General features: G+C 36.6%; 1 protein-coding gene across 1 annotated transcript in view; it reads left to right on the top strand.

The window, feature by feature from the left end:
- Window positions 1-26646, top strand: part of pawr (PRKC, apoptosis, WT1, regulator) — a 58129-nt gene continuing 31483 nt past the window's right edge. The window contains exon 1 of the mRNA XM_028450602.1: window positions 1-682. Coding sequence (XP_028306403.1) covers window positions 314-682 — 369 coding nt within the window. The 5' untranslated portion in view covers window positions 1-313. The remainder of the gene's footprint in view (window positions 683-26646) is intronic.

Raw genomic sequence — 26646 nt, 5'->3', positions numbered from 1 at the left:
CTCCACTCGGCAGTCTTCGTGTTTCTCCGGGCTCGGTGCCTCAGAGTTACTCTCTGCTTCGACTCACCTGGTCCGGACCGACGGTCCGCATTGAGCTGGTTCCCCCGCTGAGTTCAGCCTTTGGCCGCATCGCGGACTCTGAAATCCCGCAGCGGAGCGAAGGAGGCAAAGAAAGAGAGACTTTTTGGGGGAGTTTGTTGGACTTTTCCCTCACCTGAGGAATGCGGTGCCACTGAGGACGGAAGCCCGCTCAGCTCATCCACAAACCACTTCGCGCTCAGGGACGGATCCAGAGGCAAGAGGGAGGGGGGGCATGGCTACGGGGGGGTTCAAGCCCAACGCCACCACGGACTTCTTGGAGGAGTGGAAGGCCAAGCGTGAGAAGATGAGGGCCAAGATGCTGGGAGACATTGCCGCAGCCACCGGAGCTCCTTTAGGGGCCGCGAACAGCAGCAGCAGCAGCAGCTCCCCGGGCCCCCGGTCCTCCTGCTCCGGCCCGGCCCCGAAGAGAGCCGAGGAGGGGGGGAAGGCCGGACCAGAAGGGGACAGCGAACCGGACACCAGGGTCCGAGAGAAGCGGGGAGCAGGGCCCAGCGCCCGGAAGGGCAAAGGGCAGATAGAGAAGAGGAAGCTTCGGGAGAAGAGGAGGTCCACCGGGGTGGTCAGCATCCCCTCCAACGAGGTGAGGGGGCGGGCAGGGGTTACCTATACTTTTCGGGGCGGGGGGGGTTGTCTACCTCCAATGACAAAACAAACACACAATGACTCCAAAAACACACAACAAAGGCCAACAAGGCTACATAAATCTAAAGAGAAAAAAATACACAAAATAACAAATCACAATAAGAATAATAAAAACGTACAAAATAAGTTAAAATACACACAAAATAACAAGGGGAGGGGAGGAGAAAACTAGCAAAAGGACAACAGAAAAAATAAAAAAATGTAGAGAAAATACACAACAGTGACCCAAAAAACAAACACACTGACAACTGAAATACACAAAGCACTAAAACAACACAGCTACACAAAATAAAATAGAAACGCACAAATTTACAAACAATTCACCAAAGTTCCCCAAAAACACAAAAGTGTGACAATGACACTCAACAGCAAAAATTGACAAAAAAATACACAAAAACACCAAAAAAAAAAAAAATAACAGAATACTCCAAATAATTTACAAAAATACAGAAAGATACAAAATAAATACACAAAATGACTCCAAAAAAATGCATATAGACTATCAAAATTGCAGAAAATACCCACGCAAAACAATAATGCCCAGATTTGTCATTATTTTAAATGCTGACATGACTCATAACACACACTAAACTGCAAAAATACGCACAATTACAGATGATTTAAAAAAATAATAATACATAGTGACTCCAAAAAATAAATAAAGTTACAGAAAAAGACAACAAAATGACACTTTGATTTCAAAACGATACAGAAAATGCGTACAAAAAAAGTCACAACACTAATATTCACATTGATTTTTTTATTCTAACAGCTGACATGAATGTTGATGATGTCACATTTTTGTGGCCTCGCTGTGATAAAAGTTGTACGTCTCTGATTCGATGCTGATTAATTAATTATATTCTAAGTCACTTGTGTCAAACTCATGGCCCGAGTGCCAAATCCGGCCCTTCAGAGCATCCGATTGGGCCCTGTGAAGGAAGTGAAAATGACAGAGCAAACATGAATCGTTGTGTAAATTACCAAATAATTCAGTTGTAAATTGTTGTTGAAAAAAATCACAAAATGTTTCCAAAATTCTGCAATTTTTCTCAAATTATTCAGCAAAATATTCCCAAATTAATGAAAAAAATTGTGCCAGGAGCATCATCGGGTGCTGATAAGCTGCTATTGGGTCTAGAGGGGGCGGAGTCACTCGCTAACTGTGAGTCAAAGTGTATCTAGGCTTCCAGGCAGGAAACCAATCAGAGAGCAGAGTTTCAGAAGGTGGAAGTCTGTGGCGGTTGTTTGTGCGTTGCCATGGCAGCGATGCTGAAGGAAAGTCAAAGTCTCGGTGCTTCACAGGCAGCTGTGAGGGGTTGTGTAACAGTTTGTGTTTTCACTCTCACTACACACGTGTTCAACACTTTACAGAGCAGACCTGTGAGGCCACACAAAACTAATACACAAAATAACTCCAAAAACACACAAAATGACAACAAAGCTACACAAATTGAAAGAAAGAAAAAAACAACGATGACAAAAAACACACAAAATGACAACAAAAATACACAATCAGTATACAAACATACAAAATAAGTAGAAATACACATAAAAATTGGACTGATACAAAAAATGACAGGAAAGAAGCACAAAATGACAAAAGGAGGAGAAAAATACACAAATTAGACTAACTCACAAAAGTACACAAACTAAAATACAAGCACATAAAAGGACAACAGAAATGTACAAAATGTCATAAAAATGCTCAAAATGACCACAAAAACAAACACAATGACAACTTAAATATATAAAATGACTTAAAAATACACAAAAGACAACAAAGTTACACAATAAGAATAAAAAAAAACATACAAAAGAAGTAGAAATACACACAAGCTTTGGACAGATTTGTGAAAATTGTCAGAAAAGAAGCACAAAATGACCAAACAGACACACAAAGGAGTAGAAAAAAACACAAAATAAATAAGATGTCATAAAAATGCTCAAAATGACCAGAAAAACAAACACAATGACGATTTCCAGACTATAAGCAGTTAGTTTTTTGGTCACGCTTTGAACCCTGCGGCTTAAACAATGACATGGATAATGTTGGGATTTTTCCCAGTTTCATAAGCTTCATGCCACCACAAAATTGAGCTTTGTCACATTAGACCAGGTGGAACAATGAAACTTGCATTAAATCGTTCTTGCTCGCACAGAATCATCTAACCACTCATTTTGTCATGATGCACATTGCCTTGTCATAGCAACGACGCAGAGAAATGTTGTCAGGGAGAGAGAGAGAGAGAGCGCTCGCAGCAGTGTGTGGATGAAGTAAAAGTCAGACAGTTTGTAGTAGAAGAATAACCAGCATAAAGTTGTTAAATCACCACGTTAGGTTTGTTCAGGATTGATCGGTGCTCTGGACTCTGAGGCTGATGGAGACGCTTCCGCAAGGAGGACGGACAGACGGAGCAGAGATCAGAACAGTCTGGATACAGGCATCCGTATTCTGACTCAGAGGATGCACACAGGCAGCATCGGGGGCAGCTATAGGGCTGCAGTGGTCCTCATACGGGAGCGTCCGAGCCAATTGCCTATATTAAATACATGGTGTGGCTGATGTATGTGTTTCTGGGTTATTCAAGTTGAAAACAAAGTTAAAACAACCTGTGCAACAATTATTAAAAGAAGGGAAAAACTACAGAAAATCCCACCTACGTCACTGAAAAATGAACGTAGGGGGCGCCATCGCTCTGTAGGGGAGAGAAATTACAACGTTGGGGGCCCCGACGCTCAGCAGCGCTGGCGAGAAGCCTTCATTTCCTATTAAAGATTTTCTTTATCTTTTAAAATAATATGAAAACACACAAAATTATTAATGAAATACAAAACTGTACAGTGTGAGTTTTTTGCACAGCTCCTCTCGTGCTGAACATCTCTTGTCTGTTGTGCGATGTTTGTGAGTCTATAAACTAATGCTGGTTGTGATGCTGGGAAAAGCTCCTCACTCATTGGTCGGCTGCTGTGACGGGAGTAAAAGCTGCTGATTGGATGTCGGAGCAACCAGGAAACTGAATCTGCTCAGGAAGGTGTTGCTTTTCATCCTTTTTGAGGGGCTTTGTTGTGCACGTTGACCTCTGACCTGTTCACTTACGCAGCACAGGAATGTGTGTGTGTTCTCATGTGAAAGTGTTGTGGTTTCCCGTGGTTCTCATGGTGACTCATTGTTCTGCTGTGGTAGACGGAGTTGCTCTATGGACTTTGTCAGGTGTAACTAGCGTCACTAAAGGTCTATGGGTTTAACACACAGAGCAAACTGTTCTCATTCTGTCTATTCTGTTATCGTTTTGTTTGGTATGTATTTGAAGTTGTTTTGGTGATTTATTTGTATTTTTTTAAATTGTATTGTGTGTTTTTGTTATTTAATGTTTTTTTGAGGTCATCTTGTGTCTTTGTGTGTAATTTTGTGTACTCATTTTGTGTATTTTTTGATCAATTTGTGTGTTTTTGTTGTTTCGTATGTTTTTTTGGAGTCTTTTGATGTGTTTTTGAATTTGTTATGTGTATTTTTGAGTCATTTTGTGAACTTCTCATTCTGTCAATTTTGTCATTTTGTGTCTCTTATCTTTTTGTGCATTTTTTAAATCAATCTGTGTATTTTTGTTGTTTCGTAAGATTTTTGGGGGTCATTGGTGCATTTTTGAATCATTTTGCTTATTTTTGTTCTGTATTATTTTGGGTATCTTGTTATTTTGTGTCTTAATGTTTTGTGTGTTTTTCAGTCATTTTGTGTATTTTTGTTGTTTCATACAGTATGTTTTTTTTTTGGGGGGGGGGGGGGGGGGGTCAGTTGATGTGTTTTTGAATTTGTTTCATGCATTTTTTTGTTTTGTTTATTTCTTAATAATTTTGTCTGTTTTTTTTAATATATTGTGTAGAACAAAGAACAATAGTCAGCAACAGTAGGGATGAGTAAAACTGACCCATTTATTATTAACCAATTGGTTACATCATTTTTAACCTTCAACATAATATCTACAATATTCTACAATTGAATAAAATAATTAAAAATGAAAAAAAAAAAAATTGAATCAGATATCCGATATTTGTTTTCAGGTTAAAATCGGACCGATATACCATATCGATACTGGGTTGGGACACCCCTCGTTTTTGTTGTTGTCATATTGTGTGGTTATTTCACGTTTTGTGTATTTTCGAGTCATTTTGGGTATTTTTGTTTTCATTCTGTGTACTTTATTGCTTTGTGCATTTTTTATTGTTCTTTCGTGTGCTTTTGGAGTCATTTTATCTTTCTTTTTTTTTTTAAGTCGTTTTGTGAATTTTGTGCTGTGTGTCTTGTTTTTTTGTGTTTTTGAAATCTATGAGTATTTAGTATTTTTTTTATTGTTTTGTGTGTAGTTGGAGTAGTTTTATCATTTTTTGACGTTGTTTGTGTAGTCGTGTAAAGAAAAACTAAGAACAACTTTAACCGTCGTTGAAGCTAATTTTGTATTCATTGAGCTTCCCGCACGTTTCATTCCCGGCTCATCTTCCGGCTGCGCTAAAGAACGGGAGTGTTTTCCTATCTCGTAGGTGGAGGAGGAACGTTTTTCTTGCGACTTTCCAAACAAGGTCAGCTCGTCACAGCGAATACCACAGAGCTTTTCTTATCAGCTTAGGTAAGCGGGCAGCTATTTGGGCTCGCTGTATTGTGTCCTTGTGTACAACAGGAATGCTCTTTAATTGAAACACGTGTTGAGTCATAGTCGAGCCAGCAGTTCCAGTTCCTGAGGAGGACGCTGTGTTTGGTTCTTGGGGAAAGGTCTGAGGATTCTTTACAGGAGGTGACTCGGTTGTAAACACAATGAATTTCCTCAAAGAATAGAGGAAGAAACGAATAAATAAATACTTTTCACCATCACTGGGATTTCTGCCAGGCCATTAAGTCTCCAAGAAACTGTTAAAAATCAACAAAAAAAGTCCAAAGTTTGCTCTTTGAGAGTTTATTTTAATAACATGTCAGCTTTTAACATGTAAAATGTTATTTATGCCTGAAAAAGGAGTTTAAAACCGTATAATATGCAGAAAAAAAGACCAAACTAGCAAACAATTTGTAATTTTTAAGATTATATTTGTCAAAAATTATCTAAAGCTATTCCAGGCTTCTCCTTTGCTCTGTCAAGAAGGTGTTATTAACTGAATATTCCCACTATGTCTTTTGATATTTATAGATGTCAATATTCAAGATATCAATATGTTGTCATCTTTAAAATATTCAAAAGTGTTGAAAAACTGTTGCAAATAGCTGTCAAAGCTAACCTGGCTAACATGAGTCTGTCCATTAGCCATTGGATTTCACTAATCTAAAACAACTTGAAAATATTAAAAAAAATCTTCAAAAACAGTTGCATATAACTGTCAAATGTAGCTAAGCTAACAATAGCTTGACTGTTAGCCTTTGCTCTAAAATAATCTAATATTAAATCATGGTTTTTGTACAGTATATGAACAGGGTAAAAGTCATGTTGAGCTACAGTATTGGACTTAAAATGTAAAATAAATCAGCAAAGCTAACATGGCTAACATTAGCTTGACTGTTAGCATTTGCTCAAAAATAACGAATCCCTTTGGAGTCTTTCCTACAGTCTGTTAAAAAGGTTTTTAACCTAAAACATTTGATAATGTTAAACAGTTGCCAAATGTAGCTAGTGTAACTTGGCTAATGTTAGCATGACTATTAGCTTTTGCTAATTAAGATCCGTCACATTTTTTAAAAGCATCTCAAATGTTTAGCTATTGAATTTGAAAAAAATTGAAAATAAAATGCCTGTGCATACATAAATATTGCAGGCATTACACACTGCCATCATAAAATTAAATGCATAAAGTAACCATTGCTACACATTAAAAGCATTGTACCCACTGAAATATTGCACAAATGCACAAAAATATTGATTAAATATCAGCCCTTAAAAAAAATAAATCGGCACCCAAAAAATCGCGATATATCGTGAAATATATTTTTTTTCACACCCCTAGTCAGAATGAAATTGTTTAAAAATAGCTGACAAATGGAGCAAGGTTAGCCTAGCTTGGCTGTTAGCCTCACAAAGCTAATCGTCCACATGCTGATTAAACTTCTGGGGCTGATAACACAAATAACTATTGTTTTTATCTTAACTATTGACTTGAATAACAAATCATAGAAACAAGTTTTAGCTTTAAATGTTTGTTTTTTCCAATGAGAATAAAAATGAGTCTTTATAATCCTCCAGTTTCATCTGTCAGATGCCTTTAAGGCTTTTACTTTTTTATTTTTTTACTACAATAGAGCTTTAACAGTACAGAAAAGATGCACATGAAGGATTAGAGCTGTTAAACGCTGTTTTTTAATATTTCAGGGACTTTTCTAAACGCGACTCTTCCGTTCTGACTCTTTAACTTGACTGGATATTCAGGTCAAGGCAGTGTTTGCTAGAGTGTAGAGTTACTCATCTAAGCGTGACATGGTTTCAGTCTCTGGTCGATGTTTAACTGAAATCACTGTTTTCCCTTGTAGGCTTAGTCCTCGTCCCACCTTTAGTTTCATTCACTCTTCATTAGCAGCATCCAGGCTACTTCATAGGTACTGTCTAGTCTGAAGGGTCTACCAGTTAGAAAAGCACCTAATAAATACTACATTTGCACTGTTTCACCTTAATTAGAGGATAAGATAATATATAAGGCTAGCAGTAAATTAAAAAGCTATAGAAACAATTCCATATATTTAATATTATCTACAGGACTATCAGCATTACCTTTGACTACATGAATTAATTTATTTGTGTGAAATCGCCCGATGCATGCAGGTGTTATCAGCTGATTTATTTCATTTTATCAGTTTATCAGATATAAATCTTATTTTTCTTATAGGATGTCATCAGTAAATGAAAGGATTGCATCTCTCTCGTCAGCATCTTTTTTTTACAGTCTATGGTCAGCATCACATCAGATCCACACAGTGACGTGATTACACATCACCTTTCATTGGACAGCTCGTTTTCTAAGAGATCTGATTGGTCAGGAGGCGGGGCTTTATCACTAGCGAACATTTAAGCTGCAGAAAAACTTGGTCGGGACCAGGTTAGCTGTGAAAGACTAGTTGCCATAGTGACGCGTTGTAGTCCAGCAGACACGGGTTAAATCCTTAAATCCATCGTGTTAAGAGGTCATCTAGACTTGTTGCATCCCCCTTTGAAGTTCATACACTGAAGCAAAATAAGAAAAAACAACAATAACAACAACAACCCTTTATATGTAAAAAAAAAAAAGTACAACAAATATTGAGGGTTTAAAAATGTAAAGCTAAAGAAAGTGAGTGAACACGAGTGTCTGCACTCGACTGGATCCCCGTGCGGTCTTTAACCTATTTTTCTGATGCTCCTGCGTGTTTGCAGGCGAGTCTGGAGAATGCATGAGTCAGCACTAATCAGGCCGTCTCTGCATGACTGAGCATTCTAGAGCTGCTCTGTTTGTATTCACTGGAGAAACCTCAGAGATTTTCACTGTTTTCATTGGATTACTGTCATTTTTCAGCAAGTTTCAACGCAACAGTGTTTATTTCTAGATGAGGAAATGTGTTTTATTTTACAGTCTTTAACAAAGAGGTCTGTTGAAACAAAGAATAAATCCAGTTTTTGGGGGAAAATAAGCTGGAAAATACATTTAAAATGCATAAATCTCAAATAAATGTTTGTGGTTTTCCCACATTAAAATGCTACATTTGTGTCTAAAATGATGCTACATTCCAGTTTGATCTGAGATGCTGGTTTTTCTTGCCTTTAAAGGCTGTACTTTAGAAAATGAAGGTAATTACAACATTGATTAAATGTAATCAGCTCAGGAATTCTTTTATTTTGAAACCTAAACACGTTATTAAACTTAATCTGCCTCTTTGGACATTTCTATAATTAAAACATAAGGTTTCATTTAAATATAATCAGAATTTATTTTTAATCTTATTCTAATTTATATACATTTAAATTGTATTTTGTATTTTATTGAAATTTAAATACTTTCAAGTTTTTATTTCTTTTTTTGCTTGTCTGCACATGCTGTCAAAGGTCAACACTACAAGAAGTTCAATCATTTTGAGACAGCAATGCATGTAATTGTGACCATCACCAGCCCTCCCTAACGAAGGGTAAGAAAGATTTTATTATAGGGAGGATATAAAAAAGGGAGAGCAGTGTTATACTTTCAATTTTTTATTATTTTTTCATCTTTTTTGTCCTTTGGCCAAGAATTTGCCAAATTTGTCAGATAATTGATCTGTATAGTAATTGTTTTGCGTTCTTCCTTTTAATGCATGAGTCAGTGTTAAAAATGAGGCTCCATATGCTGTTTTGAGGTCATTTTTGATGCTCTTTGACTGGTTTCTGTGTTTCTGTACAGATGAATTAGCTCCATGAGCTCACACAGCCTTTCAAAGTATTTCTTTCTAAACTAAAACAGACTAATCCTGCTGAGGAGGCTTCAGTCTGAGTGCCTTTGTGTCTGTGAGTGACTCTTGAGTTGGAGTGTCTTTTTCCTCTCCTCGCAGCTTTGGAGTCAATGCTGATGCTCCTTTCTGTTCACTTTACTGTTGAAACACTAACTCAGAACGATGACAATGATGTGTTTAAATGATGATCCTGCTGGACTCTAAAAACACACTAAATCAAGCAAAATGACTCTAAAAGACAACAAAAGCGCATGAAAAGACAACAAAAAGGCAAAATGACCTCAAAAAGTAAACTAAACAACAAAAAGCAACAACATTGCATAATAACTAAAAAAAAACCCACAAAAAACAAATCAAACATACAAAATAACACCATAAATGAACAAAACAGAAACACGCAAAATCAAAGTGATCAGAATGACTCGGAAAACATGCAAGATGACCTAAGACAGTGCAAAATGTTTAAAATGCACATAAAACAACAAAATAACTCAAAAAATACAAAACATTTCAAACGCACAAAAAACAACAAAAACTCGAAATAAAATCATGCAAAAACACGCAGAACGACCTAAAAAAACATACAAAATGTTTAAAACCCAGACACAAAACAACTCAAAAAACATACAAAACACATAAAAAACCCCAACAAAAACAGGCAAAATAACAGACAGGACAACTCCAAAACATTTAAAATGCACAAAAATGTGAAATAACTTAGACACACAAAATGACACAAAACGATCTAAAAAAAATGTTAAAAACAACAAAAGCACGCAATATAACTCAAACACACAAAACATACAAAACATTTTAAACGCACAAAAAACAACAAAAACAGGCAAAATAACTTGCAGACAAACCAACTAAAAAACATTTAAAATGCACAAAATGACGCACAACGACCTAAAAAAACTACAAAAACATGCATAACTTTAACAGTACGGTAATAAAATAACAGTAGCGTCTCTAGGAATGATGTGGAAAAGGGATTGTTCTTCCACTTGTCTTTGTCACGTTTGTCCAAAGCTGAGAGTTAAACCTGTCTGTGATGCTGTGAATGTCTTTTAAAAAGAGATGAACAATGACTGTGAAAGATTTATAGCCAATGAAACGGCTCGGCTCAGTGTGTGAGATTAGATTTTTCATCCCACAGGGATTGAATTGACTCGGCCTCGTCTGGTGTTTTCCTCCTGTATAAATATTATTTTCTCCTTCTGCATTTCTTCAAAATAAACCTTGTTTTCCTCAGAACTGAAAGCTCATTAGGAAGTCTGTCCTTGAGCTGTGGGAATCTCAACTTATTCACTGCACACTCATGAATAAACACCAGGCTGTGTACGTGTGGCCAGTTGTCCACCGCGCGCCTCCACAACTGGATTTATCTTTGTGCCACCAGTCTGTACTTCAATGGTTTCTAGAGGAAGGGGCTGCAAGGCCTGCTGGGAATTCTTTACATTTGTCCCTGAATGTCAGAAAGCTGTGATGTTTTCAGCCTTATCTCCAATCACAGCTTTTGTACTCTGTGTGCGGCGATAAAGAGCTGCTGAGGACTGGTGCAGTGAAGGATCATGGGAAATTTTAACCTCTGTTCTTTTTTTTTATCTGTGAGCTGTTGGCTTTAAAGTGTCCAATGGAGGCTCGGTAAACATTGTTATATTTAAAACGAGCTTTCACTGAGTCAGAAACCGCCCGACTATAAACTTTCTTATTGGTTACAAATAGAGCTTTTATTTTGAAGGTGATGGAAAATCAAAGATGTGCTTTTTACGTTTTGGCCCTGCAGGGTTTGTGTAGCTCTGTTGTGTTGCTTTGTCATATTTTGCGCTATATAAATAAAGTTGAGTTGAGTTAAAATCAATAATTTAAAATTCTATATATAAAATTCTATATATAATTCTATATAAAAATCTATATATATAACCAACCAACAATAATAGACATTAACAAACTATTAACAAACCAGAGAACCAATGAGAGAACACCACCAACCACTTTTCCATCCAGCCAACAAACCAGAGAACAGATAAAAAATGAACCAGCTAACTAGAGAACACTCTAAACAACTAATTAACCTACCAGAGAACCAACCAGTAATCATTTAGATTAGAGAACACTAACTAATCAAATAAGTCAGAGAACATTTTGTGCATTTTTTTATTCATCTCAATTGGTGAACATTTCAGAACTTTTTTTGAGACCAAAGTGCGTGGGATGTCCTGAGAAATCAGTTTTTCTGTGTACATTTGTTGTCGTCTTATGTGTTTTTGGAGTAAATAGTTGTTTTTTTTTTTGTCGTCCTATGCCTTTAGTAGGGATGTAACGATTAATCGTAAGGCAGTTAAAAATCGATTCATAGGTATCACGGTTGATATCGATTTTCTGAAAATTGAATCGCAGTATTTTTTTTTAACCAGCAGAGGGCGCTATCCACAAGTGTAGGCGGCGGGCGGAGTCTGCTAATACTTTCTTTCTGGCTGCCTTCTACTCTTAAATATGTTAATAAATGATTCATTGCCCCTTTAGCATCGAAAGAATATCTGTAATATTACTTGAATATCTGTAAAAGTCACGTTTTTCTGTTAGCTCTGTCTGCTAGCATAGCTTCTCTTCTTCACTGCAAGAATTTCTGCATGCCAACCGACCACTGTGTTACCAGCGCCCTCTGCTGGTCCAAACAAATATGACGTAAATCAGTGTAATCACGGTTTTTTTTTTAAAGTCCAATTGTTAAGGCACAAAATACGTTTTCAGTTGCACTTTTAAAAAGAAAAATAACTATTATGCAGTTTTGCTTTGTTTATTATAGAACCAGAATTTAAATTAATAGGCTTCATTTTCATTTCTATTATTCCTTTATTTATTTCATTCAAGATTTATTTTTAGTTAAATTGCATTGTTTTGAATAGTTTACCAAGGGATTCTTTTGACAATTAAATATAAAAGGAAAATAATACAGTATTTTTTAAAATTTGTCTACAGTCCCATTTTGTAAAATAAATCGTGAGAGAATCGCATCGTGAACCCAGTATCGTGAATCGAATCGTATCGGGAGTTGAGTGAATCGTTACATCCCTAGCCTTTAGTGTATCTTTCTTTAATTTAATGGTTTTTTAAAAAAGTAATTTTTTGTGTTTATTTTAACTTTTCCAAACCTACGATGCAGAGACATTAATTTCACTCTAAAATGTTTGTAAACTGCTGACTGTCGTTCTGCGGAAGTTTCCCTGATATCTTTCAGTCCTGCCCCGTTAGGGTAACAGACACACCTGCTGTTGAACAGGTAAAGTCCTTTTCTGTGATTGTTGTGACTCGGCGTGTTTGTGCACGCAGGAGGGCGAGGACCGAGTGGTGGTTAATTACTAGATCGGTTACGTGTGTGTGTGTGTGTGTGTCTTTTACCCTGACAGAAGTCGTACACGTGGTTCTCCTGACTTTAGTCACTCTTCAAAGGCCTGATAAAGAGCTTCAGCCTCTGGGAGAATAAACCTCTGCTGTGTCCCCATGGAAAGCTGTCCTCCACATATTTTATCCTACGATCACACAGAGATAGTTTGTTGTTGTAATGTTAAGGACACCTCCTCCAAGCTACACATGCACGCCAAAAGATTGACCCTCAGCATTTCTAATAAGTTCAAATTGACCAGTTTTAGAATGTGTTACATTTAATGATATGTTATCCTTGCTGTCCACTCCTTTTCCTTGGAAGGATGGTGGCTGCTGCATTGTGGAGCTGATCAGCTGTGTGTGTGCACCCGAGGTGCGCACATCAGCTGCAGCTTGTGAAATTAAACTGACAGACGTCAGAATGATGTCCACGCTGGTCGACTATTTTAGCACTGTGTCCACGTAAAGCCACAGTTTGATCACACTACAGAGTAAATAACAAGTGTAACATTGATGATGACGACTAATGTGCGCTGATCATTTCTGAATGTCAGAAGTTAATAAAATTAGGCTCTCTACACAAACAACCGTTATTCTGTCGTTAGTATGAGGGGGAAAAGGTGATATTTTAACTGTGACTCAGACGGAAAAATTAGGCTGATATTCACACTGCAATACATTGTGACTTCTTTGTTGGATCAGCCTAACTACTTTATACTGTATATATATTTATATATACACACAAATACCTAGACACTGTAAACACTAGCTTGATCAACATTAAAAGCTTCAGTTGACTAACTTCAAAAAGTTATGTACAAATTAGTTTTTTTGTACATGTTATTTACCTCCTTTCTGATGGAGGTTTTATTTTGTTTATTTCAGTATAAATAATAGTAAATCATTGAATAAATAATGATAAATCAGTGAATGACTGAATGTGATGTGATGTGCATTGTTTTTTGGAACTGTGACACGTTTCTAGAAGTTTAGGATTCTGCTTATGTGTTTGGATAAGGAAAAGAATCGTGATAATCGTCACTGTGGAATCGCAATTTAAATCGAATCAGGACAAAAGGGAATCGTCCCAGCCCTAGTAACCAGGAAAAGCCCCAGCAGGGCACTGCAATAGTCACACTCATTATCACTGGACAGTGTTCACAGGTTAATGGAAATACTCGATGTGTGGGAACCAAATGGAGGTTCGTTTTCCCTGCTGTAAAAGGTCTGAGAGGAGGAGGAATAATAGAGAAAGACACAGTGAAGTGACGACAAATTCATATCCTCTTTGTGTTTGTTGAATAAGGGCCTGAGTGGCTTCTTTAATCTGACACCAGCACAGGGTGATTTTATAAGGAGGGAGGAGACGTTCACATCCTCTCTCTGATTAGTATGTAAATATGAGGCGAGGCAGTGAAGCGATGAGTCGGCTCTTCACAGACTCCAGAGGTTTCTATTCCACAAACAAACAATGTTCACCTTCTTACATTTACTCTTCCCTGTTTGTTGGTGAAAATCTCCTTTTTTTCAAACATTATTATCACTTTTATTATTAGGGATGCACTGAAATGAAAATTCTTGGCCAAAACCAAAAATGAAAAAACCAAGGCCAAAAACATCCAACCCGCCTCCTTTAACCGGGCTTGGGACTCTGAGAGGACCCTATGACATCATCATCAGCAAAAGAATTTGCTTTATTCGAAAGAACCTGCGACATCATCAACACATTTTTTAACATTGAGCTGTTCTGCAAAGCTGCATTTATGAAATAATTTATTAACTGTTCAGACAAATCGGACGTTGCACACCCTTGAACCAAGCAGCAGCCGTGTTGAAAGTCTCAGCTCTGTCTGACCCTGATGCGCTGAGATATTTGAGGAACACACACACAGACAGACACACACACAGACAGAGATTCCTTGCTTTTATAGATATAGATGATACGTATAGAAGTAAAACGCTGGTTTCCTCGTTGCTCGTGTGTACGTCTCCATCAGATCTTTGTCTTCTGGGGAAATACTTGCATTTATGACAATATTTATTTATTTATTTATGAAGCCTGACTTTCTGTAACAGTGCAGTCAGTGCTCAGAGTTTGTTCATAACCACTTTATAGGAGCAGAAATCCTGCAGGTAAACACGTCTGCTCACCGACTCATTGTTTGTCGGAGCACGCCGCCCGTTCTCTGCTGTGAGTCAAACAACCATCAACGTCAGAATCCTTTCATTTCATTTATTTATTTTCTGACCTGGGGGGGGGGGGGATGGGGGGTTGTGTGTGTGCGTGTGTTCGTGTTTCTGGCAGCAGGAACCAGTGTCTCAGCCTCAGGCTTCAAATCACATTATTGTTCAGGCCGTGGGATTTTTTTCATCAAACATGCATATTTTTCTGAATAATTTTAACTCGTGCGTTGGTAATCCTCACTTGTTTTCTGTGCAGCAGATTGTTTTCTATTTGCAAGCTCAACATCACGTCAGTGCATACTAATATTTAAGGCCAAAAAACTTTCATTTCAAACAGAAAGTTGCACAAACTTTGTGCTTTAGTTTCCCTACCCTGTGTTCACTGTCGATAGGAAATATATTAAATCATTGCAACATTAAAAGACCTCTGAATGCAACTTTATTCCACATTTGGAAGTTTAAGTTGCTTGTTTCAAGGATAAAAAAATAATCAAATTACCATCATCTCGTGTCCATAAACAAAGTAGAACTTTGCTTTTTAATGACAAATACTTACTTTCATTCAGAAATCCATGTTGATGTCAAAACAAACCAGTCCTCATTAAACTGGGAACATTCGTCTGGTGTGTGCTTCTGTTGTTCAAAGTGTCATTATTGATTTTTTGTTTTCTTTTGTTTAATTTTCTGTCATGTGTATTTTTTGTTTTTTCCTGACATTTTGTGTACTTTAGTAATCCCTTTGTGTGTTTGCTGGAGTCGTACTGTGTATTTTTCTTGATTTTTTTATTTTTTATTTTTTTTTTAATGCCATTTTGTACTTTTATTTGTTTTTAGTTTTCCTTGTGTGTATTATTGGAGTCATTTTGTGTATTTTCTCTGCCATTTTGTGTATTTCTGGAGTCATTTTGTCTTATTTATTTATTTATTTATTCAGTTCATTTCCGACATGGTTGCATTCACAGAAATTCATTTGACATTCAGAGCAAAATCACATCATTGTTTTTTTTTTTTTTTTTTTGTCCTTTTTCATGCCGGAAAGGGTGACGGAAAAAAGCATTATGCTTATCCAGATCCGTCCCCTAATTTGAAGACAGATAATTTTACATCCAACCTCGTTCCTTCCCTTTTTTTTTTTTTTTGTCCTTTTTTTTGTGATGTGTTCTCGTCTGCAGTCATTGTTCCTGTTGTTACTCCTCTTCACAGTCTTTTTCCTCCGTATGTTGACGTTTTGTGTGCTTTAATTTTTTTTGTTTTTGGAGTCATTTGGTGTGTTTTTGTATCTTGTGTATTTCTGTTGTCAATTTCGATACCTTTGTGCTCCTCGTGTGCTTATAGAATAATATTTTGTGTGTTTCTGAAGTCATTTTTGTGTGTTTCTGAAGTCATTTTTGTGTATTCTGTCATTTATTTATTTATTTACTTACATATTTCTTTTTTTTGTGTTACTTTTGTCAATTTAACTTTTCTCTTCTCTTTATGGAGTTATTTTTTGTGTTTTTCTGTCATTTTGTATTTATTTGTTGTAATTTTGTGTTTATTTTTGGAATCATTTTGCGTATTTCTGTTGTAGTTTTGTGTGTCTGGAACCATTGTGTTGTGTGTGTGTATCTTTGATGGAGAGATTTCCATTTTTAAGCTAAACAACGTTTGTAACGTCACTATTTGGGGTAAAAAAAAATGTAAAAAGTAAATTAGTGAATACTTAGCCTTGGAAAAAAGGTGGGATTTTTAGTTTTGTTTTTAGTTTAGTTTTTATATACACACCAACACATATAATAACTGAAATAAAAAATAACATTAACATAATACATAAAGGGACCGAAAAGGTATAGGCTGAAGCATTTTCTTATTTTGCCTATTCTTGCTTTTTATTGATATTTATTGGATGTCGATCCCACATACAGTGAGTTCTACAGCGGCTTGTCTGAGGTGACGTGTCGCTTCAGGTTTTGATGAGCAACACGATACGTTTTATTCTCGTAGGACAGGTTCCACACACACGCACACACATTTATAACCACTTATCCTTCTGTTTGTCTTATCTCATTTATCAGCCTGGTGAGAGGTGTTACAGAGTCAATGTGCATTTCACACATGCATGAAGGGACAGAAAAGTCGGCGCTTGTTTAAAAAATAAAAGCAAGTAAAATAAATAAAATAAAATAAAACACTAATATTTACTATATGCAGCCGTGAATAGACAAAGCAGTTTGAACCACAATATAAAACAGGTTTTATTAGAATAATAAAACAACAAATAAGTTGCAGATAATAATCTGCTCATTTAGAATACAGAGTAAATCATATAAAAAAGATTTAACTACGTTCAGAAGATGGGCTTTTATTTTGAACGTCATTAGAAACATGCAAATCGTTCCAAATACATTTACTCTTTATTTCCTTGTCATTTTGTAAATTTTTCACTCATTTTGTGCGCTTGTTTTTTTTTTTTTGTTGTGTATTTTTGTTGTAGTTTTGTGTATTGTTCTATGAAATAATAATTATTTTTTGTCGTAATGTGTTTTTTAGGGGTGTAATGGTTCGTTTTAACTATTGTATTCATGGATGCTTTTGGTTAATTTAGAATGATTCGATCCGAAACGATTCAGTGACTTAAAATCGATTCAATAACTTTTTAGCCAAAATATTAATGTAACCAGTGTGAGTGACATAAATCACCGGTACTGGACAGTGCAGGTGAGATTTCATAGATTCCTGTTTGTTGTAAGGGAATAGTGTATAAATTAATTATGGACGTAAACAACATTTAATGTAAAATGTATTTACATTTTATTTGAATAAAGTCCAACCAACACGCTGGCACATGCAATGACATCAATATAAAGTTTTCTGTGCTTCAATCCAAGGCGTTAATTCCTTGTATAGTAAAATATTGATTTATTACCTTTTAAAAAAAAATTATTTTAGATCAATTAATGTCATCCGGAAGGCCAACCTGCTGAGCACAGATAGATGTAGTTGGATCGTAGGAGTAAAAATCAATTCATTGATCTAATGGATGAATTGTTACACTAGTTAGTTTTTTTATTATCTATCTTTGTTGTATTTGTTGTTTATCATCCAAAATGTCGTGGTATACTAAAACAAAAAGCAGCAAATACTTTTTTCCGTGTTGTTTTTTGTCAAAATAAAAATAAAAAAGTTGTGCATAACCAGCGCCTCCTTCTAAATAAAAGCACAAAAGGGGCCCAGGCAAAAGCCAGACACCCTCAAGGAGAACTTGTGCGCAAGAACACAACGCTGAGTTTAAATGTAGTGAATCTTACTTTCCACAGTCACTCATTTTCGTGGAGGTATCGGAGGCGTGCGGCGTTGATCCTTTAGTCCACAGGGACGTTTATTGCTGAAGTTACTGCTCTGATTTCACAGTTAAGAAGAATGCCAGACGTTAAGAGAAAAAAAAAATCTTTTGAGCCGCTAATACCAGGAAGGATGTAATGGGCTGCTGGCGTGGAGCGTTGTTACCTCCAGAGGTGATTATTACATCATGTTAACCAGAGGCAGAAACTGAAACGCTCTCAGACTCACTGTGTGTGTGTTTGAAGGTCTCGTTTACATCAGTACACCAAAACAGATGTTTAACAAAACAAACAGTCTCCTTAGACCAAACACAGGCTGAGAGCGTGTTCTGATTGGCCTTTTAGCTCCGCCCACCCAACAAAAATGAGTCTGATTTGACTGGCTGCCGATTGTGTTCAGCTGCTGTAGTTTTACAGAATCCTCCGAGGTTAAACACAAACATCCTGACAGCGTGTTTCCGATGTTTATCGGTCAGAGTTCGCTCTTCCTCACCGTAGGAAAACATTTAAGGCGTCCTCCGGGGGAACATTACAAAGTCTATAAAACCCTGTCCATTGGATTAGAGGCATCTTAAAAAGTTCATCCTTTAATGCTTCCCTGCAAAAGTGAATAATCATCAGGAAAAACACAGAGCTTCCAGAAAACCGCAGACAGACGAGTGGAAAGGAGACGAGGCTAATCCTGGAGACGGAGAGCCTTAAAGGGATCTTCCACTGTTTTTACAAGTTTGGCCTAAAATCTTCTGAATGTACTTACGAGTAGATATATAACTAACAAAACACATTATTATGCATCATATTTGGTTAATTGCCTTTTAAAAATGGGACTACATTACAGTTGTAGTGCCTGTGTTCCGCCATCTTGAAATCACATGATTGATGATGTCACACGGCCCCACTGCCTGTAAACATCTCATTGTTTTCTATTGGAGTGAAAAATTTAGCCTGATTATTATTATTATTTTTTTTTTTAGATCATTTGGCAGTTTTCTAGATAACTTAACAGTTTTCTAGATCATTTAACAGTTTTTTCAGTCAAAATGAAAACTTTTGGTTGTTGTAAAAAAACAGGAAAAGTTAAAGATGTTGGTGTAAACCTCTTTTGTTTAAAAACAGTTGTGACCTGAAAAAAATCTGTGACTTCAGGGGGCCACAGTTCCAACTCTGTGGGTTGGTAGTAGACTAGACAATGAAGCAGAGAAGAAGAGTTCTCCTAAGAGACCTCTAGGCTGTCTTGTAAACGTCATACTAACATGCTACTCATACTAAATTGGATGTCAAAATTAGTATGTAGTGCGTTCACAATAGATAGTTCGAAAGATTGAGTACGCGAGAAATACTTGGATGTGTATTACAAATATCAGGACAAGTATGCACGGTGGGCACAATAGTCATACCCAACTGTCCCATGATGCATTGGGAGAGGAATGTAAAATAGTTCTGGGACTGGCTCAAGCTAAAAATGAAACATTCCCTTTACAAAACAAAAGCATCTCTTGTCTTCCAATAGTTTTTAGTATCTACCTGTCGCTGTGTCTGAGTCTGTTTACCATAACGACGCCCACATGTGGTGACGCCCTGTCGTGTCGTCCAGCCTCAGGAAGTCGACTATCTTTACTCCGATTGATGTTGCGGCTCAGGAAGCTGCTCTTACCCTGTCAGAGATTTCATTTCCAAAGCAAAGAGGAAAGGAAGTTATTTACGGCCTCTGATGTTTTGTGATCTTGGAAAACAGATTTAACGTTCTGAAAAGGAAAATGTAATCTGACACCTTTTCTTTGTCTCTTTTTATTTAAAACTAGGCCCCAGCATGACACGGAGCTGCCTTACATGCATGTTTTAGTACAATATCACATATTTATTGCTATTATTCACCAGAGAATGGGTGATTGAATGTATAGAAAGTTTGAAAAAACGGGCCAATATTTACGATTCTGCCGATAAGTTTGTTCAAAATCTCTCTCACGTGTAACAGCGCGAATAGTGATTATGTTATCCTGTGACTGAAAATGAATGCAGAGCTTCATCTGAAGTGTTTTTAATGTGATATGATGCACAAGCGGTTCAGATTATTATGACTCTGAAAAGGCTCTGGTTTAGCTATAGGTGTATTAGCTGAACTGGTGATGAGTTTACCTGTTGGCACGTCACTGCAGAAGCTTTCCACCTCCAATCACACGTGTGGGCGGAGTTTCGTACATAGCGTGAGGACTATATCAGACATTTTCATGGTATTTTCCTGTTTACTAACATTGCTCTAGCGACGTAAACGTCCCGTAAATGTTCAGAAGCTTGTATATAAAATGGAACATTTATAACAGTAGTTGACTCTTTTAACCCTGATTAGCGAGTTTGGTACAATTTTAGGAAGTTTAATAGCCAGTAAAGTCATCTTAAAAGGGAAAGATGAAGATGAAACAAAACAAAAAAGTGCAACGGAAATGGAATTTAGGAACCTTTGAAAAAGACAATTTGGAAGCCCTGGTTAATTTTTCGGCTGCTTTCAAGACTCACAAAACAACAACACAAATACTCAAAACAACAAAAATGCACAAATTGAGAGAAAAATACACAACAATCACAATGAGGAGGTTGGGAGTGTTGTTGGCAGCTGCTGAATGTAACTAAAAGTAACGTGTAATTTAATTTAGTTACTTTTAGAATCAAGTAAAAATAAATAGTAAATAGTAATTAGATTACTTTTTTATTCACAAGTAACTAGCAATGTTAAGCATTTCAGTCATATATTAATATATGCCACTTTTTGATGAATATTCCCAAATTCGATGATTTTGCTTAATAAAAATAAATGAATCAAACTCCAAATCAGGAGCAGAAAGTCTTAAAAAGATTGAATAACTTTACTAGACCTTAGAGACGGAGGCTTCATTAAATAACCACAGTTATTACTGTCTCATAAAAAGTTAATGGCTTTTCTAACATTTTTACGGCAACTTTTTGGAACGTTGACCTTGAATGTACTTTCACCCATTCCATCTGTAGCCCACACATTTAAAGATCTGAACATTTTTTATCACATGTGAAACATCTGTCGGACCACATCTGCTTCGTCCTCACGTTTCTGTGCGTGCGTGCGTGCGTGCGTGCGTGCGTGCGTGCGTGTGTGTGTGTGTGTGTGTGTGTGTGCGCTGATATGTTAAGAACGCAGCGTTCCTCAGCGCTAAACGTTTCCAAATGTCCTGTTTACATGATTACGACTGGCGTGATGACATAATACCATCAGCAGCTTTTAATGAACGAAGGACTTTAAAACAGCTGGAGTTTGTGAACGCGCCCCATCGGGCTTCTCTTTGGTCTCGTTGCAAACATCACATCAGGATCAGGTGTTCTCAACATGTTCTAGGACAATAACGCATATTTCCACCATAGTTTTCACTGTAAAACGGACCCAATTCACTGTGAAAAATAATGGGTTAATGACATGACGCCTAAATATTCTGTCCAACTGCATTCATTTTAGTTTCTTTAGTTTTTTAAATGTTACTTACTAAATTACTTCTGTTGTTTATTCTGTTATTCAAAGTGTCAAATTATCATTTGGTGCGACTCTTTAGTCATGACTGTTGTTTTGAAAATAATCTTTAATATAACTAAAAGGCTGTGTTGTAAAATTGAGTATGTGAGAAATTCCAGGATGTATACTACAGTATGTGGGGACATTTTTTAAGTAAGTAATACTCAACGTCCCATGATGCATTGCGAGCGGAACGTGAAATGGTCCTTGGACCGGCTTCAAGCAAAAAATCAATGGTCCCCTTTTCAAAGTAAAAGCATCTCTTCCATTAGTTTTTTAACTCTTTTGTAAATAGGGCTCTTGTTTTGAAGTTAACAGGAAGTTTAGTCAGTAGCACAATGGAGGGTTTCTGAAAATCTCCGAAATGTGTGAGTTTTATGGATGAAATGAGCACATGTTGATATTCTACTTGGTCACTTTCTCACTTCAAATGTTTTCAGAACTTTCAAAGTAAAGGTGCAGAATCAACAGAGATATTTAGCCTCAGTGTGATTCAGGTTTTTAACGCTGTAGGTTCCAAATCAATCTTGGGAAACTTGGAAGTATACTTCAATGGGAACGCTCATCATCCTAATCATACTTATAATTAGGGATGAAACGATTAATCGTAAGGCAGTTAAAAATCGATTCATAGGTATCACGGTTGATATCGATTTTCTGAAAATTGAATCGCAGTACTGTTTTTAACCAGCAGAGGGCGCTATCCACAAGTGTAGGTGGCGGGCGTAGTCTGCTAATAGTTTCTTTCTGGCCGCCTTCTACTCTTAAATATGTTAATAAATGATTAATTACCCCTTTAGCACCGAAAGAATATCAGTAATATTACTTGAATATCTGTAAAAGTCACGTTTTTCTATTAGCTCTGTCTGCTAGCATAGCTTCTCTTCTTCACTGCAAGATATCTGCATGTCAACCGACCACTGTGTTACCAGCGCCCTCTGCTGGTCCAAACAAATATGACGTAAATCAGTGTAATCACTGTTTTTTTTTTTTTAAAGTCCAATTGGTAAGGCACAAAATACATTTTCAGTTGCACTTTTAAAAGAAAAAGAACTATTATGCAGTTTTGCATTGTTTATTATAGAACCAGAATTTAAATTAATAGGCTTCATTTTCATTTCTATTATTCCTTTATTTATTTCATTCAAGATTTATTTTTAGTTAAATTGCATTGTTTTGAATAGTTTATCAAGGAATTCTTTTGACAATGAAAAATAAAAGGAAAATAATACAGTATTTTCTAGTTTTTTTCCCAAAAAAAATTTTTGTCTACAGTCCCATTTTGTAAAATAAATCGTGAGAGAATCGTATCGTGAACCCAGTATCGTGAATCGAATCGTATCGGGAGTTGAGTGAATCGTTACATCCCTACTTATAATATATAGTAGACAGTACAGTATATACTATAGTATATAGTAGACAGTACAGTATATACTCGTTGAGTATAGTACGGCGTTTGACATTTCCAACACAGGCTAAATATATTCAAATGTGTTTTCTGCCCTATTTTAGTTTTATTTCTATCATTATATTCATGCAAATCTTGCCCGATGATGCCCATTTTATGAAATACCATGCAATGAAATCCTGATGCGTCATTGACCCAGGTGCTAATGTGTAGCTTTAGCAAGTGTAGCAAACGCTTGGACGTCAAATCTCATGCAATATCTCGAAATCTCACGTGATCTCAACACATACTAATTTCAGCGCATTTTTGCTGTGTATGAAGATGAAAAGAATGACAACAGTTAACTGCATTAGCCGCATTAAGCATATTCAGCAAAATTTCAGGAAGTTATTTTATTTATTTATTTATTCAGTTTATTTCCGACATGGTTACATTCACTTTTTTTTTTTTACATTTTTTTTTTTTTTTGTACATGCCGAAAAAGGAGACGAGAGAAGCAGTTTGCTTATCTGGGTCCCGTCCTCTATTTTACCATCGCAAATTTACATGGGTTTACATGTCTCTCTGGTCAAACATTCTTGAGTTGTTCTGAACAGTCCTTTTTTGTGTATTCTCATCTGTAGTCAGTGTTGTCTTTTTTTTAATTTTTTTTTTTTTTCCTCCTCTCTATCTTTGTTCGTGTTGGCCTTGTTCCCTTTAATATTCCATAATGACGTATGATTGGGAAAAGACAATGAAACGTAAAAGTGTAAACTGACATGGAAATGTTGTAATTTAAAATAATTTTTCCGATGGTTTTCATACATATGAACCCAAGTGAAGTCACGATGAAGTGACTTCTGTTCTGTGACTTTCAATCGTAGCATAAACAACAGTGTTTGTGTGATATGGGAGTGAAATATTGGCTTGGGCTTTCTGTTTTGTGTCACAGACGCACGATGAGCAAAATGCAAAGCGATCCTCCACAAACATGACAAAGAAAGCTATTAATTTTCCGTGGAGCAGCCTGCTCGTAAATGGGATTTGTGAGAGGCCGCCTCCGTCTGGCAGTACGCTCTCCTTCTGTCATAATTTAATCGAGACCCGCTCTGAAGCTGCGGGGCACGGCCGTTACCAAGGGTACTTGTTCTGTATCTAAAGGGCATTATCTCCTTAATTAGGCTCCAATTCACCTCGCTCTCTCTAAGAGGCCAAACTCTGACAAATATCTCGGGAGGAAGTCTTTGTTTTTCCTCTAGAGAACAAGGTTCAAAAGCACGATGACTTTAAAGGAGTCTACGGTGTTTGTCTACATCCTCATTTAGGTAAAACCAACCTCAACACAGCAAAGCTTTGTCTCACACCGTGTAAGAATTCATTGATATCTGTTAGCATGAGCTATAGCATTGTGTCAACTCTGGCCCTTTAGGGGTGTCAAACTCAATTCAGTTCTGGGGCCAAATATGGACCAGTTTGACCTCAAGTACGTCGTATATTTTAGGTGGAAAAATGATTGTGCCCTAGTTTTTAATTTCTGTTCAATTCACTTTTAAAATGATTGATTTTGTTGCCAACTGTTGTGTAATTTAGAGGAATTTTGTGCAATTGTTTGTGAGAAATTGAAAGATTTGTGGAAAAATTTTGAGAGTTCTTTCCACAATTTGCAATTAACAACTTCAGTTAAATACTACATGTGATATAAACAAAAAGGAAAATACAAGCCCCTAAAAATATTGTGGAGTTGGTGAATTTTAGATATGTGGACCACTGAATTATTTAGTAATTTACACAAAATTTCATGTTTTCTGTCATTTTTACTTTCTCCTGTGGGCCAAATTGGATGCTCCAAACGGCTGCATTTGGCCCCTGGGTCTTGAGTTTGACACTCGTGCTTTAGACGTCTAATTAGAGAGAAAGTAACGTAAAAGTAACGTAAAAAAAAAAGCATCATTATGTGAATTAAACTCAACAATATTTGCAGGGGCTCACAGTTGCTTATATAGCATGATTGCTGGCATTTTTAGTGGTGTCCCAAAATATCGTTACTACGATATATCACAATATTTTGTCTTGCCGTACATTATCGATACACTGGCACCAAATATCGATACACAGTGATAATGCAGTACATACATAGTTACACTGTGTGCGTGTTAAGAAGAGCCACTCTGCAGTATACACTTTGTTTTACTTGGCTGTCATTCATGTGAAATTGATTGACAATGATTTGTAATTACTGTGAAATGGATTCAGTGCAGTAAATTAATTCTGAATTTCTTCAGTGACATAGATATCGTAATGTATCGTGGATGAAATTTCTTGCAATATATCGATATAGCTATATCGCGATATTATCGTTATTCTGGGCAAAAATATTGTGATAGTATTGTATCGTGAGTTACCTGGTGATACCTAGCCCTAGTCATTTTAATGTTAAACTGTTGAAAAACCTCCAAATTCTTATGAAATCCTTAAATTTTCCTTTTCCTGGTTTGGTTTGTTATTTGTTAGTTAGCCTCTGTTAATGCTAGTTATTATGTATTTATTTTACATTTTTGGTACATTTGAATGTTAGCATTAGCAGTAGTCCCATTTAAATAGAAGATTATTTTCTGATTCATTGTGCTTATTATTATTATTTTGCTTTAGCTAGGCTTAATGCTAGCTACCATAGAAGCTTTTTAGCATAGTCACTAGCATTTGTCTCCAGTGTCACTAGGTCTCGACAATATATCCAAAGTTGTGATGTATTGTGATTTCTGTTTTGACTGTATCAAAAATGACACTATCGCCTATATGGATTATATATTTTTTTATTTTACAGCTTATTTTGTATTAAAATACTCATTTTATGAGTTGCTACTTTCACTACTTCTCAGAACATTAAAGCACAGTTAGATGTATTTCTGAGTGTGTCCTAATCCAGACCTTCCCCTAAACAAGCCACACTACAGAACTCACTCACACGTGCTGTCCCTTAGAGGAGAAAAATACTAAAGTGGAACATAAATGTGCCTGTGTGGCATTTTGTATCAGCAAATTTAAAACAGAATTTAGATTTATATTGTATATCAACATTTTGACCAGAAATATCGAGATGTGAGTTTCGATCCATATTGCCCAGCCCTAATTGCCACTGATTGTAGCTGTTTAATCCATTTATGAGCAGTTGTGTCTGTTCTGTGGTTTGATCAGTTGTCTGCTAGCATAACAATCGGCTAATGGAGCTAAAAAGAAGCTAGCCGTTAGCACATGCCTCTGCTTGTCTCCACTGCAGAGATGCTTTGTAGTTGAGTGTGGCTAACTAGCTAGCTGCTAATCGTCTGTTGACACAAGCAAAGACAGACGTGCACACGCCCATGTGAGCGGTCAGCCACTTTGATGCTTTCCACGACAGCGTTTTGATGCTGGATGAACAGGAGCAGCTGTGTTTACCACCAGGTGTGACACAAGGGCCCAGACATTGTTGCCAGGTTGGTTGAGCACTGCCATCGGCTGCCCTCAGGTTACTACTGCTCTGAAACCAGGAAGCAGTCCTTTCACATTAAAAGTACAACCTCCCATGTCCATTTTGTTTCCATTTCATCATCTTTCCTTAATTTAATGCCATTACTTGCTATTTAGCTAATTTAAGTTGTGTCGAACATGCTTAATATGGTTG

The sequence above is a fragment of the Gouania willdenowi genome, chromosome 6 (genome assembly GCF_900634775.1).
Source record: "Gouania willdenowi chromosome 6, fGouWil2.1, whole genome shotgun sequence".
Lineage (NCBI taxonomy): Eukaryota > Metazoa > Chordata > Actinopteri > Blenniiformes > Gobiesocidae > Gouania > Gouania willdenowi.
This window is presented reverse-complemented; position numbering and strand designations above follow the sequence as displayed.